Below are 19,808 nucleotides of genomic sequence, written 5' to 3' on the forward strand. Positions count from 1 at the left end.
ATCATAATACGATCACCATAACTCATATTTTGGGTTGATGATGGGGCAATAGGTGGTAGAGAGGAAGAAGAACCATAATAAATTAATGCATATTCAGCATAAATTTCTTTAATTAAATTCATAATATTAGTTATATTTAATAGAATATTAACTTCATCTAATTGCAAACATTCATAATATAATGTCAAATAATCTGTGACACCATCTAATTTAAATCTAGGATCAAAAAAACATGCAACAAGAAAAAGTTCTGGAATTATTTTATAGTAATTTAACCATTTTGTTTTCATTAAAGAAACAACTTCTTGTAAAATAATATCTTATTCGGCTTCTTGTAAAGCTCCAATAATATTAACAGCTTCATTTAAAAACAAATGAGAAGTGAGATAATAAACCTCACTTAAAGTATATGTTGCATTATTAAAATTTCTTAATACATTTAAATTTTTTTTACAAGTATCCCAATGTTGGGGATATAATATAATTTGTGGCTTATTTTGTGAAATAAATGAGCATAATAAATCCTTATAATCAAATGACTTGTTGAGTAATTCATATGTTGAATTCCAACAAGTCGGCACATCTTTAGGAAATCTTTTTGGTCTTTTATTATGTTGTTTACAAAATTTACCCCATTCTTTCATAATTTGGGGATGTGTCCATAAATATGAAATTGCTATTTTTATTGGACTAATAAAATTATTAAGACATTCTAAACCATCTTATACACATAAATTTAACACATGACATGCATATCTAATATGAAAAAATCTACCACCTAAATTAGGTCTGCAAATATCAATTAAATTATTTATTGAGGCAGTATTTGAATGTGCATTATCAAATGAAATTGAAAAAATTTTATAAAGTAATTTATATTCTTCTAATATTCCTTTAATTATTCTATAAATATTATTAGCCGTATGTCGTTCATCAAACACCCTAAATGATAAAATTCTTTTTCGTAATAGAAAATCGTTATCTATCCAATGACAAGTTATACCCATATAAGAGTGAACTTGCCAATGATCACTCCAAATATCACTACATAGAGATACACGTCCATTAAAATTTGTAAAAAATTGAATTAACTCTTTTTTTTTATTTTTTATATAAACTAAATAATGTTCTTTTTAATATATTTCTTGGAATAGTTTTATGTGCAGGATTTAATGCAGTTTTACAATAATTATTAAAACCTAAATTTTCACTAAAACTAAATGCTAAATGATCTATTGCTACCATTTTTACAAATTTTTCTTTACTTTTATTATCACTATACATAAATAAAGATTTGTGTGTAGAATCATACCCGGTTATTTGTGTTTGGCCTCGGCTTTGTCCCATTTTTTTCGGATGCTTTGACTCCAAGTGCCTTTTGAATGTCCCGTATCCACCTCCTTGTTTGAATTTGTAAATTTGCCTACAATAATTGCAAGCAACATCAAAATTACCATCTTCCTTTTGTATTTTCTTGAAATGAATTTTGAAAATATCGGATGTAGGAATTTTTTGAGATTATTGTTTCATCTGCATCTGTTGTTGATGTTATTGTTGTTGCTCCACCTCTTCATATTGGTTTTCACTTTCTTGTGAATGAAAATCATCTATAAATTGATTTTCATTCACATTTGATATATGTGAATATTGACCAAACCTCCTATTACCGGAAGAATTTCCACTACTTGCAATTTTTTGATAATAAATAAAATTAATTATATAAATAAATTATATGATTAATTATAAAAGATAATAAATAAATAATAAATAAAATTAATTATAGAAATAAATTCTATAATTAATTATGAATTGTATAAAAAAAATTGAAATTGAAATTAATAAAAAATTAAGAAAGAATTTAATTAAATTTAAGAAAAATTGATTGAATTGAAAGATTGAGAGAATATTAAGAGTTTAAAGAATGAGAATGAGAGTTTGAAGGATTGAGTGAGAGAGTAGAGAGATTGAGATTTGAGAGAATAGAATTTAAAGGGGTATATATAGAAAAAAAAAACTTTTTTGAAAAAAATTAGAAATAGGGGGGGTGAATTGAAATTCCAAAAATTGCAGGGGACCAACGGTCCCCTGCAACTTCACTGAAAATTGCAGGGGACCGTTGGGTCCCCTGCAATTTTCAGTGAAGTTGCAGGGGACCGTTGGTCCCTTGCAGTTTCTCCTTCAAAAGGCAACGGTTCCCTGCGCAGGGAACCGTTGCCTTTTGAATAAAATTTAAAAAAAAATCAAAAAAATTTCAAATTTTTTTTGGTTCAGTACAGTAAACCGCCGGTTCATAAACTGGTGTGAACCGGCAATTTCACGGTTCCAATTTATGTGAACCTGAACCGAACCGTAGAGCCACGGTTTTGGTTCGGTTCAGTCCCGTTCCGGGTTTGCCTGTTCCGGTTTCGGGTTTATCCGGACCGGTTTCGGTCCGGTTCACGGGCCAAACCGGCCCATGGCCAGGTCTACAAACCACTCTAAATCTTCTTCATTTCTCATTTTATTTACAAATTTTTCAATCTCTCAATATCAATTCTTTCATTATATTTTTAATCTAATTTTCTCTTATCAACTCTCTTTTAAAAATAGTCTAAATTCATAAATAATAATTATTTATATTTATAATTTCGTTTTCATTTTAATTTTATTATTACAAAATATTACACAAATAGATCCAACATCGAATAAATTCAATCCATTTGAAGATATCTTTGAAGAATTTAGAAATTTGAACATTGAAGATGAGTAGATAAATGATAAGGTATGATATATATATGTTATTTATATTTGTAATTAATTTATATTATATTATAAACTTATAATATGTTAATTAATTAATTTATATTATGTTATAAACTTAAAATATTTTTTATCATATAACCACGGTATTCTTTTGTTATAAGTGAAAGATTATAAATAAAATGTTTAAGATATTATTCTCGGTTTTAATAATTGAAATATAATTTGTATTTAAATTTTTTAATTAAATTTTTTTAAAATTTTATTTAAGGACAGGGTTTGACTCTATATATAAGGTTAGACCTTGGACTTTAAAAATTTAATGGGTTGCCTGACTCGAAAACTCATAACTGTGCAGGCCTAAGGCTCGACTTGATCCATGAGTCTGATGGGCCAAGCCAAAGTTGGCCCCACTTGACTCATTGACATATCTACTTCCATGAGTTCGACTAAGGAAGATTCTTATTATCCAACACGCACCAAAAACAAAAGACGGTGAGAAAGTCTGTGGTGAGTAATGCAAATCACATTTATGTAGAAATTCAACATACAAGTACTAGAACTACTTGAGCCGACTGTGTAAGACATTTCTTTACTTGACATCCCACCATTTACACATGCAAGCATATGTTTGCTTACACATCCTTACAACATGCTATAAACTGATTCTATATCAATTGTAAAATCATTATAGAAGTATGTTCGGATACCACTTTAGAAAGGGTCAAAATTTGGAATTGCCCAAGCACAAGCAACTCATGCTTGTCTCACATTCACTCTTTTTGCACCAAAGATCAACTAAAATGAGATACAAGTGGAAAATTATTCCTTCCTATGAAGTTTCAAAACCAATAAACCTTCCTAAGGTAGTTGAATGCTTTGGCTTCCCATTAAAAAAAAAAAAAAACTCACTTGAAAATACCTAGTAATAACCTCCAACATATTTGGTATCATACATTTTTATCTTATTAACGAAAAACATTAAATTCGTTAATTTTGTTCAATTCCACTATAAAGACAACACTACAATATTTACAAAAGCAGGCCCTCTCTCTTTGTCAACACACACGAATCCAATCTTATTATTTTGAATTTAAGAGAAGTTGTTTAAAAATAAAACATGCCAATTTTGTACATTATTGAACAACAAATATTTGCATACTCAATTCAAATCCATTTGTTTGATGACAATTACAATCTATGTAATGTATTTTTAATTTATGTTCACGACTATTTATGCTTAGGATACAAATATTGATTAAAATAGTCACTTTTTTTCTTTTTATACATATATAATCACTTTTTTTTTTCTTATTATACAAATATGATCATATTTTAAGTTGACTCTATCTTTAAAAAAAATTATGAGATTTAAGGTTGGTTTGCCAAGCATCCGACCAACCAATTTTTTAAAAATAACCATTCAACCAACCATTAAGCCAATCATCCAGCCAACCTTCCTTTCACATTTTTATTTCATTTTATCTCATATTTTAATCTTGATTGGGTGAGTGGATAAGTTTTATATCTTGATTAAGTGAATTTATGCTCAATGAGTGAGTCTTGATTAGATGAATATAAAACCTAAAAATATTTTATATTTTACACTATATATAAAAAATAGGGTAAAAAAAAAAAGTTATATATATATATATATATATATATATATATATATATATACACAAAGGAAAAAAATAGGGTATTTTAATCAAAACCCCTTAGGATAAGTGTCACAACGCAGACTAATTTTAGAGAAGTAACTTATTATAGTCATAATTATACATAATAAAAAAAGATACAGCGGTGTATATATCAGTACACAGCACACCCCTTACCCTCAACGCTTAACAAAAATCCTTCACCCAAATAAGCTAGCGTTAAACTAATGGAACAAATAACATACGACACACAAGCATACTTAAAACATTCTAATCAGACCCAAAGAGAACATTTTTTACGATGGGACGAGCTCTACACATGACCTCCAATGCTTCGGCTTTGGGCATGGTGATACCTTTTCCTTCAGCCATATCAACCATTTCTTCACCAATCCTTTCCCACTCAAAGCACTGAATCAACGATCCCAAAGCCAATCCGACGACCCGCTGGGCCAGGCCAGCTCCAGGACAGGCCCGCCTTCCGAGTCCGAATGGTATTGTTAGCTTGTGGGCCTGACCTTCATCATTGAAAAACCTCTCGGGTTTAAAGTCGCTGGGGTCATTCCATAAAGTGGGGTCTCTATGAATGGCCCATGCATTGACCAATAACATTGTTTCACGTGGCACATCGTATCCCCCTATTGTGCAGTCATCGGATGACATGTGAGGAACCAGAAGTGGAGCTGCTGGGTAGAGTCGAAGAGTCTCTGATACAATGCTTTGAACATATGGCAGTTTAGATAGATCAGGTTCATCTATCAAACGAGCTTGGCCAATTTGAGTGTCTAATTCTATTCTTGCCTTCTTCAATATTTCTGGGTGATTCACCAAATTTGACATTGCCCATTCTAATGTAACTGATGATGTATCTGTTCCGGCAACTAGCATTGCCTGTATAGGTAAATTAAATAAATGATTCGTAAAAAGAAAAAGAAATTATATAATTTAAAAGAAAAAAATGGCTTTATCTACTTTTAAAATATATGATTTAGCTAGAAGAACACTTTTGTTTCTCAAATTAAGAACCATACAAAAATAAAATAAGTTAGAAGACCATATTTGTTATCTAAGTGTTTCTCCACAAACCTTAAGCAAAGTAGCCTATATCTATAGAATAACGATTTATCGTTATAGATTATATAGGTTTTTTATCTTAAGGCAAAGTATAAATGTGTGTATATATATATATATTAGGTGGTAAGAAGATTTTACATGGAAGAATCTAAGAGAAGATCTTTTCATTTTTATTTAACATGTAACTCCTTGAAGAGATGTACATGCAATTGCCCATCAACATTTAAGATAATTTAGATATATAAAATATAATATGTGCATTCAACATGAAAGAATAAAAATTTATTGCGATAGATTGTATAAGTTTTTTAAAGCGTAAATAAATAAAGTGTTAAAAAGATTTTGTAAGAAAAAATCTAAAAAATGATTCGTTTTAATTATATATAATGTATAATTCTCTAGAGAGATGTGCTTGTAATTGCCCATCAATATTTAAGATAATTTAGATAAATCAAAATAATAAATACATTATCCATAAATATTAACAAAACTAATAAAATATTAAGATTTTTAGAGAAAAAATCTAAATTCAAATCTTTGTATTATAAATTTATCTACCGTGACAATATGGGCTGACCCAATTACCACAAAAGATATTAAAAGAATAATATAAGTTGAATTTAACTAACCATATTAAGGCCTTTGATGATTTGATCAGTGTAATACTCTGGCTGTGATTCTTGTAATGTAAGCAGATGATCAATCATAGTATTCATGCTCTCTAAATTACTCTTTTTACATCTATGTTCATCAATTAAACCTTGCAAAAACCCATCAATGTTTTTACTCATCCTTGAAATTTTCTTCTGAAAATCACCACCATCAATCCAATTCAAGATGGGCAAGAAATCTCGTGGATTCGAGACCCCAGCATATGATACAGCCTCCTTAACAATCTTCCTAAACCTCCTTGCCTCTTCTTCATCCTCCACTTCATCGCCGTAGTACCGCTTCCCTGCAACCATTCTCATCATAATATTAAAAGTTAATTCTGAAAACATTGTCTTAAGCTGCACCTTCGCAATCCCTTGTAGTGATCCACAAGACAGTTTTTTTAGTAGCTGTCTGATTTCTTCCCTTCTTATGGATAAAAACATGTTAAGACGATGTGATGAGAGCACTTCAATGGCAGCTATGCGACGAAGGTTGCGCCAGTGATCACCGTAGGGGGATTCCGGAAGAGTGGTGTAGTTATAGCCAAAGTGCTTGCCGATGAGTAACTTTGGTCGATTGGCTAAAACAATATCGTTTTTCGTAAAACATTCCTCAGCAACTGCTAGAGATGAAACTATTGTCACAGGGCGGGAGCCGAATCGAAGGGACATGATGGGGCCATATTTTTGTGACAGTTTGTGCAGAGAGCGATGCATAGGGTGTTTGATGAGGCGAAGGTGCCCTAGAATAGGTAATGAAGGCGGGCTTGGAGGGAGATTTTTGCGGCTTTTTCTTGAATGAATCAGCAATTTCAAAGCGAGAATGATGAAGAGAAGAGAAAGAGATGAGTAGAGGATGGCTGTGTCTTGCATTTTTAGTAGCTAGGATTCAGCTTTGCTATGATTTTTTAATAATGTAGGATTTGATGATGGATGATGAGCAGCAAAAATTATTGAAAAGATTTGTGATTTGTGGCGTATTTATAGAGGCTGTGACTGTAATGAATTAGTCCAAGCTAAAATAAATAAAAATGGTGGCGATAAGAATTTTAGCTCAATTACGAAGAAGGCGGTGTTTGGACGGAACTTGATCTCTTCTGGTTCACGTTCGCGCACGTGTCAGTATCCAAAACATTTGTTTATCCCAAATGTATTTCCCCTTTTATATTTTTTTATTTATTTGTTAGAAATTGGAGTTACCTCTAATTACACAAATTTCAAGAAACATCATGCATCTTTATAGGATCCTCTATTTGCAAGACCAAACATCAATGCTGGCTCATATCAAAGGTGAAATTTGAAATACGTTTGTTGGAGTTCAAAATAAGTTTTATTTCATAAGTTTGAATGTAGATATGAGATAAACGCATACGAAATTAAATACAAGCTAGAGAGTAATAAAGAAAATGAATCTGAATAGAAGTCATACTCGATTTCTTTAATTCGCAAGCTAAGCACGACTTGTATTATTTAAAAAAAAATTTTTAAAATCCTTTAGGAGAGTCGAATTGAATAACTCGTGTGAATCCAAATTGAGTTCAACTTATCTACATAAACTCTTAAATCGTAAAACAAGCCGAACACAAATTAGTATTTCTTTATGTTTGATTAATCTAAGCTAAAAACAAGTCAAACTCATCTAAAAAAAGTAAAAAATAGTTTTAGTTTGTTCAAATTCGATTTGATTTGAATCCAATCCTATTAGAAATAATAAGTTCAACAAAATCAATCAGTGTGATAAATTAAAACTAATAGTGAATTGAAAAAATTTTTTACTAAAATTATGCAAATAGTAATTTTGACGGCCAAATATTTATCCTTTCATTGATTTTTTTTTTTCAATAAAGCCATCTTTTTTAGTCGTGCCAAAGTCCTCTAAATTCTGATTGAGTTCCAAGCAGTTGATCTTCAATATTTCCCTGCATGAATTATAATAGGAGAAATGCTTGCTCTTAGAAAGTGAAGTTAATTGTTTAATTATGTAATTGAAGTTAATCTCTTTTTGATAAATTTATTTTGGATTATTTATATCATAAAATGATAATTTAATATTCAATACAATAAAACTAAATGGATTTATAGTCACTACTAATTTGTGTACGAATATTGATATGTTATTTTATAAGTAGATGATTTTGAATTGTAATAAAATAACACATATCATATAATAACATATCATTATTAGTACTCATTATGAATATTGCATTCCAACTTCAAACTTCAAACCCTAATAATATTGAATGGTAAGTTCAATAAACGAAATTTGATTATTTTAGAATAAAATTAAAATCATTTATAAAATTGGATGAAATTAACACTTAGTCTCTTAAATGATAATTCTAGGATGACACTTAAATTGTCTCTAAATTTGAGTGTTAAGTTTTGGTAAAAGAAATTAATTTTGTCCTCTAAATTAATCATTCAAAGATGAAACTAAAATCATCTCTAAATATTTTATCGTTGAAATTGAATGCTAAGTTTTGGTAGGTAAACTTAACACTTTGTTCCCTAAAATAATTATTTTGAGATGATACTAAAATCGTTCATAAAATTGAGTGCTAAGATTTAGTGGAGGAAATATCAATTTCAATTTTGTTCACTATAATGATCAGTTTGGGACAACTAAATTTGTTTTTAAATATTTCATTCTAAAAATTGAATGATAAATTTTAATTATTTTAGGATGAAACAAAATTAAATTTCGTCTCTTAAATAATCATTTTAGGATGAAACAAAAATTGTCCTTAAAATTAGGTGTTAAATTTTACTGGACAGAAATAAAATTTTATCTACAAAAATGATTATATTGAGATGAAACTAAAATTATTCCTAAATAAAAAATATATCATCACTTCTAAATATTATTCGACAATAAAATTAAAACTGTCTCTAAATGTTTCGCTCCTAAATTAATAAATAATTGGTGTAGTATTTATTGGTTACCTAATTTTGCCAGGGAGAATATACAAATAAAATTAAAATTATCTCTAAATGTTTCACTCCTAAATTATCAAATAATTAATCTAGTGTTTATTGATTTCCTACTTTTGCCACGAAGAAGATACAAAAACTAGGCTTATAGTCAACACGGCCAAGGATCAATTTAAAGTAGGTATATATAAATATCAAAATAATATAATTATATATATTATTTTTATATACAAATAATGATATATTATAATATGATTAAATATTAATTTATTTTTATTTTTAATTATTTAATTATAAATAATATTATATTATTATTTATGTATAAAATTATATTATTAATATTACTCATATTAAAATCATATAACTGTTCGACAAAAGCAAAACCGTGAAGATAAAATTGTTACGTATTATTTTGTGCACCAGTTACTGCATCCGCTTGTGCAATATGCGGATTTTTCCTCTAAAGGTGACGTCTGTGAATGCACAAATAATTTTTATATTTTAATGATAAAATATTATTTAAACCAAATATCTTATATTTACGTCAGTGAATACGTAAATATACTAAAACGTGCTAAAGTAACAATAGAAATCAGTGATGGATCACAATTTTACTTTTCTGCCTAGGCATTCTCATCATCTCTTGCGTATATGAAGAAGAAAACAATATCGTTGTTGCAGCTTTTGTCCGGTGGCAGGCAAGTCCACGATCACGTGATTAAGAAAAAATCAATATATTAAACCTGTAAAGAAACAAAACGCAAAGAGCTGATAAGATTTTTAATATGATTCATCCCATAAATTAAAAGTTTATGTCAATAAAAATGTTATTAATTGAATATTAAGAAAAATAATAATATTTATTTATATAATGTTAAAAATGTCATCCCTTTCCATTTCACAATTTAAATTTTAAATTAATAAAAATTAAAATGATATGAATTTTTAAGGTTAATAAAATTGATAAAATATTAAAACTTTCAACTTGTAAACTTATATTCAAGCCTTTATCATGTTTATAAAATTTTAACTTATCTGATATAATTGTTATAACTCTAATCATTATACTTTGAGTTTATTCATTTAACAAATATATACAAAGTTTTTAGTTATTTAAAAAAAAAAGTTAAAATTAAATATGTAACTGAATAAGTAAAATATAATATTATACAACAAATACGTGTTTTATATATGTAACTGAATAAGTAAAATTTAATGAGTAACTGAATAAGTATATATGTAACTGAATAAAAAAGTTACCAAAAAAGGTTACCAAAAAAGTTACCAAAAAAGGTTACAATAAAAAAGTTAAAATTATATATGTAACTGAATAAGTAAAATTTAATGAGTGTTATTATCATTATGTAATCCTGATATAGTGAAGAAAGAATTGTATTTTGATTATAATTGTTAAAATTATGAAAATTAATTCCATGATAAAAAAATTGTTTTTGGATAAGATTATGTTCTTACACAATGTTTTTAAAATCGAATCGATTATTTTTACAGATTTACGGTTCTATCGATTCAATCGATCAATTTTAATCTAAATCACTATAATTAAATAAATGATCATAAATAGTTAAATTAATATTTTTATAATATTATAAAATTATTCTATTAATTATTGTGAGTTTTATCTATTAAATATTCTTAAATTTATCACTATATTTAAATATATTTATTTATACTAATAATATAATACATAACATTAAAACAAAAATTATTCACATTAGTTTTATTTTTTTCATAATTAATTCTCGACTTCAAATTTTAATAGTATAAATTCTTCTACATTTAGAATAAAATAAAATAAAAAAACACAAAATTTATAAACCGGATTTTTTATTTACTCACACATCAAATTTATATAAATCATTGAAAGTTCATTTTTACCAAATCATTTAACTAAATTAATACAAAATCATACTTAATGCTTACTCAACCTTCTACCTACCCAATAAAGTTTTTGAATATTGAAATTTGAAGTTTGACAGAGACACGCGAGAGACTTTCTGGTTTTGTGCTTTGACTTTTAAAATAAAAGCTGAAAGACTTGTCTTTATCTATAGTATCCTGAAATTCTAAATTTTTATTTTTTAATTTTTAAAAATTTAAACACTTATTAATAAATTAATTTTTATTAAAAATCTTAATTAAAATTAGGATTGACTTTTAAAATAAATCTAGTTATAGATTAGTATTAGGCTTTAGCTTTATCATTTTTTAATTTGAAGTTTTAATATTAAAATATTAGTACATTTAATAGAAATGAAAACATGCAAATCAGGTTTTACTGATTTAAAAAAAAAACTGGGTTAACCAGTTTTGACCAAATTGTTGATAGTTAACATTAAAAAATAAATTAGACCGAACCAAAAATTGATTTTTGATTGAATCAGTTGAATTAATTGATCTAATTTTATTCTAAAAATACTGTTTATATGTCATTTGGTGAGTTTGACTACGAAGAAGCTTTGACCATATAACCTTTCAGTTTGTGGAGAATAAACAAGGCTTCACGGTTTAAGCTTCATTGAATTTATATGCCCTTTCCCTCGAATTTACAGAAAATCTCTGAAAAAGAAAAAGCTAAAATTAATGTTATTTAATAAAACCAATAAACTAAAAAAAAAAAAAGAAACGAAAATAAAACAAATAAAAAGATAAATTAAAGCCAAATAAAATTAAAAAAATAGAAGAAAAAAATTTTAGTACGAGCAATTAGAGACGTCAATAGGCCACGTTGGGTTACGCTAGCCCTGGCACGACTCATCAGGTATTTGGGTTGGGCCCTAGGCTCGTATAATAAGAGACTTTCATATCGGATCAGGTTGACCCATAAATTTTTAAAGGCCTAAAGTCTGACCCTATATATAAGGTTCGGTTGGGCCTAAAACGGGTCGGCCGATGAACTTTAATCGAGACAATCCATTTAAACAATTTTTAAATATTTTTAAACACAAATTATTTTTCAATTATTAAAATCGAAGACAGTACCTCAAATATTTTATTTATAATCTCTTACTTACGAGTGAGAAATACCGTGATTACATTATCAAAAATATTATAAGTTTATAACATAGTATAAATAAATTAATTTACATATATAATTACAAAGATAAATATAATATATATACCATAACATTTATCTCTTCGTTCTCAACATCCAATTATTATATTTTTTAATCATTAATATATATTATAATAATATTAAATAATATTATAATAATATAATAATATAAAATCACAACATTAAATTACTTAACAGCTTAAAATTATGGGTCTAAATTAAATTTTTTATAATAGTTTTTTTTTATGGATTTTTTTAGAGTAAATAAAAAGAGGGAGATTATTATTATGTATTCTTTCAATCTGTATAAATTATATTAACAAAGATATTCTGATGAAAAATTCATTTGACCGATTCATATAAACTTATTCTTCTATATCTCTTTTAAAGAATATCATTTTTATTTGATGCAATTTTAAATCAAAATAGATAACTAATACCATAATAATATTACATAAATTTTTTATATGTATAAGAGAAAAAGTCTCTATATAATCCATTTTTTTTTAAGTGAAACATTTTATTAAAGTTTTACTTTATATCTCTCAACCTAACTAGCCTTTCTTTATTATAAAGATTCATTTATGCTCCATTAACTTTACCCCATTAAGTAACTCCATTATTGGAGTTGGTGCTCTGGGGAAATATGTATGCAACATGTCATATAAGGATCATAGCCTGAAGATAATTGTTATACATGCAATAATCTGTTTTGAATGGGTTTTATGTTTGTTTGATCATATATTTTGTTTCGATAAATTGTATGATCACTATAACATGTTTTTATGTTGTTTACATTTTGATTTGAATTAGGTTTGCATTTATTTTATTGAAAATTTGTTGAATAGATGATAATTGTGGGTTGAATGTTATTCCATCTCATGTTATCGTGCAAGATCTTGTGTTATCATGCGGTTTTTTGCACAATACTTGATTGAGAACATCTAATGGGACATCTTGGACGTGGGTTGGTGTTCAATGCCCTTAGAAATCAATTGAATTGGTATAGCAAGGCCAAAATTCCAAGAATTTACCCAAAAAAAAAGGATTCTAGAAATTTCTAGATCTAGTTGAATGAACCATAAACCAATTGACTGGTTTAAATATGAGTTAAAAGCTCTTTTTTTGATCGATCTAGTTGACTGATTTATCTTGAATTGGTCAATCAACTTTTGACAATAATGGTTTTTTAGACTTTTTTGTGTCAATGTATGAAGGTTCAAACCATTGCATGTCATCACATATATCTTGAACATATTTGTTATATGTTTTGCATGTGATTCAACAACTTTTGCCCAAATTTGTATAGTCTCACAATTAAATCCAAAATCGATGTTTTGGAACTAAAATGAGTTGTTAATTAAAAAACGTGGATCAAATTAAAATTAATTAAGTGAATTAATTAACAAAGATCAAAATACATTGTATGTGGCTGATACATGCCATTTAGGCAATCAATTAACTAATGAGATGTGTTCTATTTGTTTTAACTTTTTTGGGCTTAAATGTTTAAAATTTAAAAAAGTTTGCTGTGTCTTGCCTTTCTCTCTTTTGTATTTTTGTTGTATTTTCCTCCTCATCTCGCTCCCTAACATTAAAGTAACTATATAACTGATGTAATTAGGATAACAAAGAGATTTATATAATGTAACTGAAGAGGAAAAAAAAAAAAAGCAACAAATCAATCTCAAATACCCAAGAAAATAAATTATTTTGCCCTAATTTATCTAAAATTCTACCCATGCACGATAACCCATTTTAACCGTGCATAATAAATTCAATTTATATTCTTTCATAATCAATGATATAACTCATTCGTTGACTAATATGTTCATAATCACTATATAAAGGAGCAAAACCTAACTTAAGAGGTGGAATTTCTCTCACATTTATATATCTACATTCAACTTAGACATTCGATCAGCCTGAGATTCTCAATAAAGAATAATAACAGAGCTTACAGCAGTATTAAAGAGCAACCAGTATCATTTCATGGCGTACAAAACCAAATAGCAGCAACAGTATCATAGCAGGTAACATCTAAAACGTAGATAATTAGTATTTTGCTAACATAATCCGACTCCTGGCAAGAAAATCCAGAGAATATTAAAATGACAATCAAGAGAATGTGTCCACATCCTGAGTTGGCAGCCTATCATCAGCTTGCGTGCCTGAAATAAAGCCAGCCTGAAAGCATACTGAATAGCATAAAAGAAGTCACTTCAACATCCTGGAATGGAGAACTACAAAGCAAAAAAAATCATAAGAGTTAACAAAATTAATGGAATACTAGAATTTTAAGAGAGAAAGTTCATGGTTTGTGAAACTTTTACTTATCTAATATAATTAGTCCAGACACTCTATCCCACTTACATCACCTTTTCTATAAGAAGATTTCAACCTTCAAGTTTCCATGATGAATGACCCATATTACTGTAAAATACAATGAATATTTCCATCAATAATTACAGATAAAACAGTTTTTTAAATATGAGAAGTCACTGAAAAAAAAGTTGAAAGAAGATTTAAATATGTGAGTCAGCTTACCATGTAGAAGAAATAACAAAGTGGCCACTTTTTTTGAGGGCATTACTATAAGAAAGATGCTTACTAGTTGCTTGTATGTGTTGAGAACATAAAAACTAAACAAAACAAGGCTTGAGAAAAAAATATATATTATTTTTATTTTATTCATGAATTTTTTGACATTTTATTTAATAGAACTTACCATTCGGTCTCCATCCAATGCTTGTATATTCGTGAATGAGGAGACCAACTATCCACAATTTCAAATGATCTTAATACAAGGTCTATTTTATGATGTGTTTGACAACAATTTAGATAACACTTCAAACAGTCATGAATAGAACAATTTATACTATTCAATCGTTTGTCTCTATCCACTCTTCCCTCTCTTTTCAAATCATCATATTGGGCATACAACAAAGTCACTCCACATTTTTTCACCCGATATCGAGTAGGGTTATCCATAATTTCAACAAAGAACGTAATGACACCCTGACTATTCAAATCGAGTGTAAGCAATTCCACGGACATTATCTTGCCATCATAACCCAAAAATACATGATCTGATTGAAAAATCTCAGTCGTAATCCCTTTTGAATCAAATAAACATCCTGAGGAAATGATTTTTCCGTTAACACTAAGAAAAAATCCAACTTGAGAAATACGAAGTTGTTGATATTCTTGTAATGATACACTAGCACATAAGATAAAACCAATTAAATAATCATTGAGCCAACCTATTGGAAGCTCTATAAAAGTATCATTACTTTTAAAGTCAAACCAGTTTGGAATTTCACTTCCAACATAGCATATGTAAGAACTTGGCCAAGTAGGCACCGTTGTTCCTTTGATATCTTGTACACGTATAGATACACATTTAAATAATAAGTAAAAGTTTTAAATAGAAAATATACCGATTAAAGATTTATCAACTTTGTCTTAGATTATTCCTTATCAATTTGATAATTTTGATATCTAGTGTTGTGGTATCGTTTTATATGCATTAAAAATTTTCACAGATTAAAGTTCCTGATTTAAAATAAGACTATCTAGTATTTCATTATAACAAATAAAAAAAATTATATATATATATATATATATATATATATATATATATATATTAATTTTTTAGCAATAGTTTGTTCAGTCATGACCTATCTTAATTCCAACAGTAGTCAACCCTAATTTGATGAAAGCTTGGGTGTCCTTATTCTAAGAAAGAAGTGTGGTTTGATAATCAGAGTACTAATTGGTTGGCCTTTTATCCTCCTAATCCGATAAATGTACCAAATACACCTAAAATCCTAAAATTGGCAAGGCACTACAAGGGTAGGGTTATTTGATAAATTTATAAAAATTAAAATTTTAATCCACATGTCTTTTACTATTAAAATGAAATATGTATACTGATATTTAAATTTTCATGGGAGGATAAAAGTTATAAATCTTGAAAATTCAAGTTTAATAGAAAAAGAATTGACATGGGAAAATAGAGAAACTAAGAGATAGACTTACCTTTGAGCGACCCCACACATCTAATTTTCTCTTAATAAAATGAAGATTGTCTGCCAGATCTAAATTTATTTTGGAACAATTGATGAAGCCAATTGTCTCCCAAAAACGTCGAAAACTTAGGAATGAAGCCGGTAGACTTGATATTGATTCAAGAGACGTGCAATTATTTGCTTCTAAACATACGAAGTTGACCGGAAGCTCTGGTAAGGATTTAAGTCTTTGACAATTGTTTAAAGAAAGCCATTCCAACTTAGAGAGGTTTTTGATGCTCACTGGTAGCCTCTCAAAATTGTTTTGGTCAAGAAACAAATGTTTCAATGAGAGTAATTGACCAATATTGTTGGGTATTTCTGCTAAAGCAACTTCCATCATGTCAAGTCTCCACAAACCCGTTAAATTTTCTATGTCATTCGGCAATCTGTCAAGTTTGGTACAACCCGAGAGATTAAGACGTATAAGAGATTTTAACTCACGAATACTCTCAGGTAACTTCTCAAGTCTTGAACAATTTCTAAGATACAACACTTCTAGTCTAAGTAGATGCTCTATTGATAGCAATTCTTTTATAGCAGTTCCATCTAGATATAATATCTCAACTGTACAAGGAAGATATGAAACTGTTTTGAGATTTGAGCAATCGGAGAGATAAATGTGCCGTAGAGATCTCCAATGAACACTGATTGAAAAAATTTTTAAGCCTTTGCAACCTTGTAGATTCAGGATAACAAGTTTATAAAGATTATGGATAGATGAGAAACTCTTAAGTTTTGTACAACCTTTCAAAATCAAGCTCTCCAGATTTGGGATAAGTGAAAAATTTGGCATTCGACATAGATGTTTAGCGTGACTGAGGTCAATATGTTTCAAAGTAACAAGTTTCTGTAAAAAAAAAATAAATGAATTAAAACAATATAAATAACATACATATTGAAGTAAAAAAGAGCAATATATATATGAGTTAACATATACCTGATTACCAGTCCAAAGTTTTTCAACTTTGCTATTAGGCATCAAAAGTGCAACAAGGTTCTTTGGATTAAAATTTGGTGGCAATGATTTGGCAAAATATCCATGCTAACAAGGGTACCTTAGCTCACCGAAATCGTATTTAAGGACCTCAAAACCATGCACCTTCTTTGCATCATTGGAGCTATTATTTTTCAAGAATCTTAAGTTAAGGCGCAATACAGAGGAGTCAGATTTAGTCACCTTCTCTTCAGGCTCGAACCCATAAAATTCCAAGAATCTTAGGTTTCGCATGTTGTTGAATGTTTTGGGATTTAAATGCAACTCTCCTACTTTAGTCATATCCAACCGTATACTTCGAATTGTAGTACTTCCCTGGTAGTTATGAGCATATTGAAGAAAAGTCAGTATGAAAATGCTTAATTGTTTTTTTTTCAAAGCTTGTAGATATAAGAAATATAAGAAATGTATCATTAATACCCAATACCAATTAAATTAATTCCCAATGATAACGACAAATGAATATTTTGCAAGCTAATATTTTATAATATCTCATGTATAAAGTAGAAATAAGAAATTAGTATTTTGACTCTTACCATATTACCCTTCAATATTGAAAAGATATCCTCATGATCCCACAACCGACTACGTTTGCTAGGATTGTTTGATTATTCTCGAACAATTTCTCTACCCATATCTTGAAGTAAATCATGCATTGTTATGGTGTTAAATGACGCAGTTATGAGAGACTTTTCAATGAAAACATTTATATAAATATGAGAGTCCAAGTCACTAGTATTCAAGATTGCCTCTATAAGATCTCTTTTATACCCTTTAAAGAAACATGCAATATCCAAAAATACATCCTTCTCTTTATCATGTAATCCATCATAACTTACTTTTAACACCTTTTGAATACTTCCATGAGTATGAGTTTTTAAGTTCGCTAGTGCACTTTCCCATTCTTTCTTTGTCCTATCGAATAGATAGGAACCTAAAACTTTGAGAGCCAATGGAACACCTTTAGCATGTTCTACTACACTTGATGCTAACCCAATATAATGTTCTATTGGATTGTTTTCTTTAAAGGCATATATGGAAAAAAGTTACAAAGCCTCGTCAAAATATAAGCCTTTCATCTCGTGTATGTGATGCACTCCACAATTTGTTAACACTTGTTTATCCCTTGTTGTTATGATTATTTGACTTTCTGAATCCAAGTAGTTAGAAACTTCCATTAAAAAATCTATTTGTTTTAAATCTGCAATCACATCATCAAACACAATGAGAACTTTCTTGCGGTTAAGCCTTTCTCTTGGGAAGATGAATCCAATATTGGGATGTATATCCCCTAAAAGTGCATGACTGAGCTTTTGGTGCATGCCATTTAGTCCCCCACTTTTCTCTGATTCTTCTCTAATATTTTCAATGAAGTAAAAAGCTTCAAACTGTCTAGAGATTTTGTTAAATATAGCTTTCGCAAGAGTAGTTTTACCTATGCCTCCAATGCCCCAAATGCCTACCGTGCGTACACCCTCTGTACATAATAAATTTTCAGTTTTCTCGATCGATGAATCTAGTCCAACTAGGTTCTTAGTGTAAAATACAGAGGAGTCATAGTCTAATCTTTTCAAGATACCGTCGACAATATTTATTACAAGTGATGCTTCATTCCTACAAAGTAAAAATAAAAAATGAATAAAATGACACTACAGAGATATTGTCTTAAATTTTTGTTTGACAATACTAGTTTACTAGTATTGTATAGGACTTTTACCTATTAATCAATTGTAGATTTAGTTATCTAAAAAAAAAAGAGAGACCAATAGAATAACTATTCTCTTAAATTTGAAGAACAAAAAAAAGAGACAGTTGAAAGTAGGATTACTACTTACTGCATATTTGACATTGATAAATAAATTTACAATTACCCATAATTCTTTGAATCAAAACCAGATAGGTTGGCCGCATCCCTTAAAGCAGTCCTCCATCTTTGCAACATCTCTGAATCATCCATAAAACGCTCTTCAAGCTTAGCAAATGCCTCCCTAACATCCCCAGTTTGATTCCTGACATCAGATGGATCTACCTCATAGAAGACCGGTAGTACGATCTGATTATACTTCTTGTAACATTTAACTATCTTTTCAAGTTCTATGAGGCACCATCTGGACGAAGCATACCCTTTAGAGAAAATGATAACTGAGATCTTTGAATGTTTAATTGCCTTCAAAAGAGATGGAGAAATTTCTTCTGCTCTGACAAGATTATCATCAATGAAGGTTTTAATTTTTTTCCGACATAAGGCTTCATATAGATGGCTGGTAATCTTTTTCCGAGTGTCCTCACCATAGAAACTAAGGAATACCTCATTCTCTAGTTTAGGAGTAATTGATGAAGAAGAAGAAGAAGAAGCCATTAGATGGGAGGCACTTATAGGAGTAATTGATGAAGATGAAGAAGAAGAAGCCATTAGATTGGCGGCACTTATAGGAGTAATTGATGATGAAGAAGATGAAGAAGCCATTAGATGAGAGGCACTGCCCCTTAACAGTGAGGGCTAAACTAAATATCACATAATTGAGTAATTGACTGTATATTCCGCCATGACTGAGTCTGTGCATTGATCCCCAAGCAAGTGCCTTTTCCTTCTGTTATTTTAATGTTATTTTC

At 28.9% G+C, this 19,808-nt stretch overlaps 3 protein-coding genes and 1 long non-coding RNA gene across 4 annotated transcripts; all 4 read right to left on the reverse strand.

The window, feature by feature from the left end:
* Positions 1–4,467: 4,467 nt before the first annotated feature.
* On the reverse strand, positions 4,468–7,148 carry LOC123198753 (cytochrome P450 81E8-like). Its single transcript, XM_044613514.1, has 2 exons — positions 6,101–7,148; positions 4,468–5,288 (listed from the first exon to the last, which is right to left on the reverse strand). Exons 1-2 carry the CDS (start codon positions 6,995–6,997, stop codon positions 4,668–4,670), a joined length of 1,518 nt encoding a protein of 505 aa, XP_044469449.1. The 5' UTR covers positions 6,998–7,148; the 3' UTR covers positions 4,468–4,667.
* Positions 7,149–14,096: 6,948 nt separating this feature from the next.
* LOC123198545 lies at positions 14,097–14,563 on the reverse strand. Its single transcript, XR_006498058.1, has 2 exons — positions 14,507–14,563; positions 14,097–14,371 (listed from the first exon to the last, which is right to left on the reverse strand). It is a non-coding gene; the product is annotated as an uncharacterized LOC123198545 (long non-coding RNA).
* A 1,234-nt stretch (positions 14,564–15,797) lies between these two features.
* On the reverse strand, positions 15,798–19,035 carry LOC123199586 (disease resistance protein RPV1-like). Its single transcript, XM_044614618.1, has 6 exons — positions 19,031–19,035; positions 18,407–18,809; positions 17,257–17,510; positions 17,139–17,169; positions 16,170–17,048; positions 15,798–15,866 (listed from the first exon to the last, which is right to left on the reverse strand). The coding sequence occupies exons 1-6, from the start codon at positions 19,033–19,035 to the stop codon at positions 15,798–15,800; spliced, it is 1,641 nt and encodes a 546-aa protein (XP_044470553.1).
* Position 19,036: 1 nt separating this feature from the next.
* LOC123198621 (disease resistance protein RPV1-like) lies at positions 19,037–19,757 on the reverse strand. Its single transcript, XM_044613344.1, has one exon. The coding sequence runs from the start codon at positions 19,660–19,662 to the stop codon at positions 19,063–19,065; it is 600 nt and encodes a 199-aa protein (XP_044469279.1). The 5' UTR covers positions 19,663–19,757; the 3' UTR covers positions 19,037–19,062.
* Positions 19,758–19,808: the final 51 nt, after the last annotated feature.

The sequence above is a fragment of the Mangifera indica genome, chromosome 16 (assembly GCF_011075055.1).
Source record: "Mangifera indica cultivar Alphonso chromosome 16, CATAS_Mindica_2.1, whole genome shotgun sequence".
Lineage (NCBI taxonomy): Eukaryota > Viridiplantae > Streptophyta > Magnoliopsida > Sapindales > Anacardiaceae > Mangifera > Mangifera indica.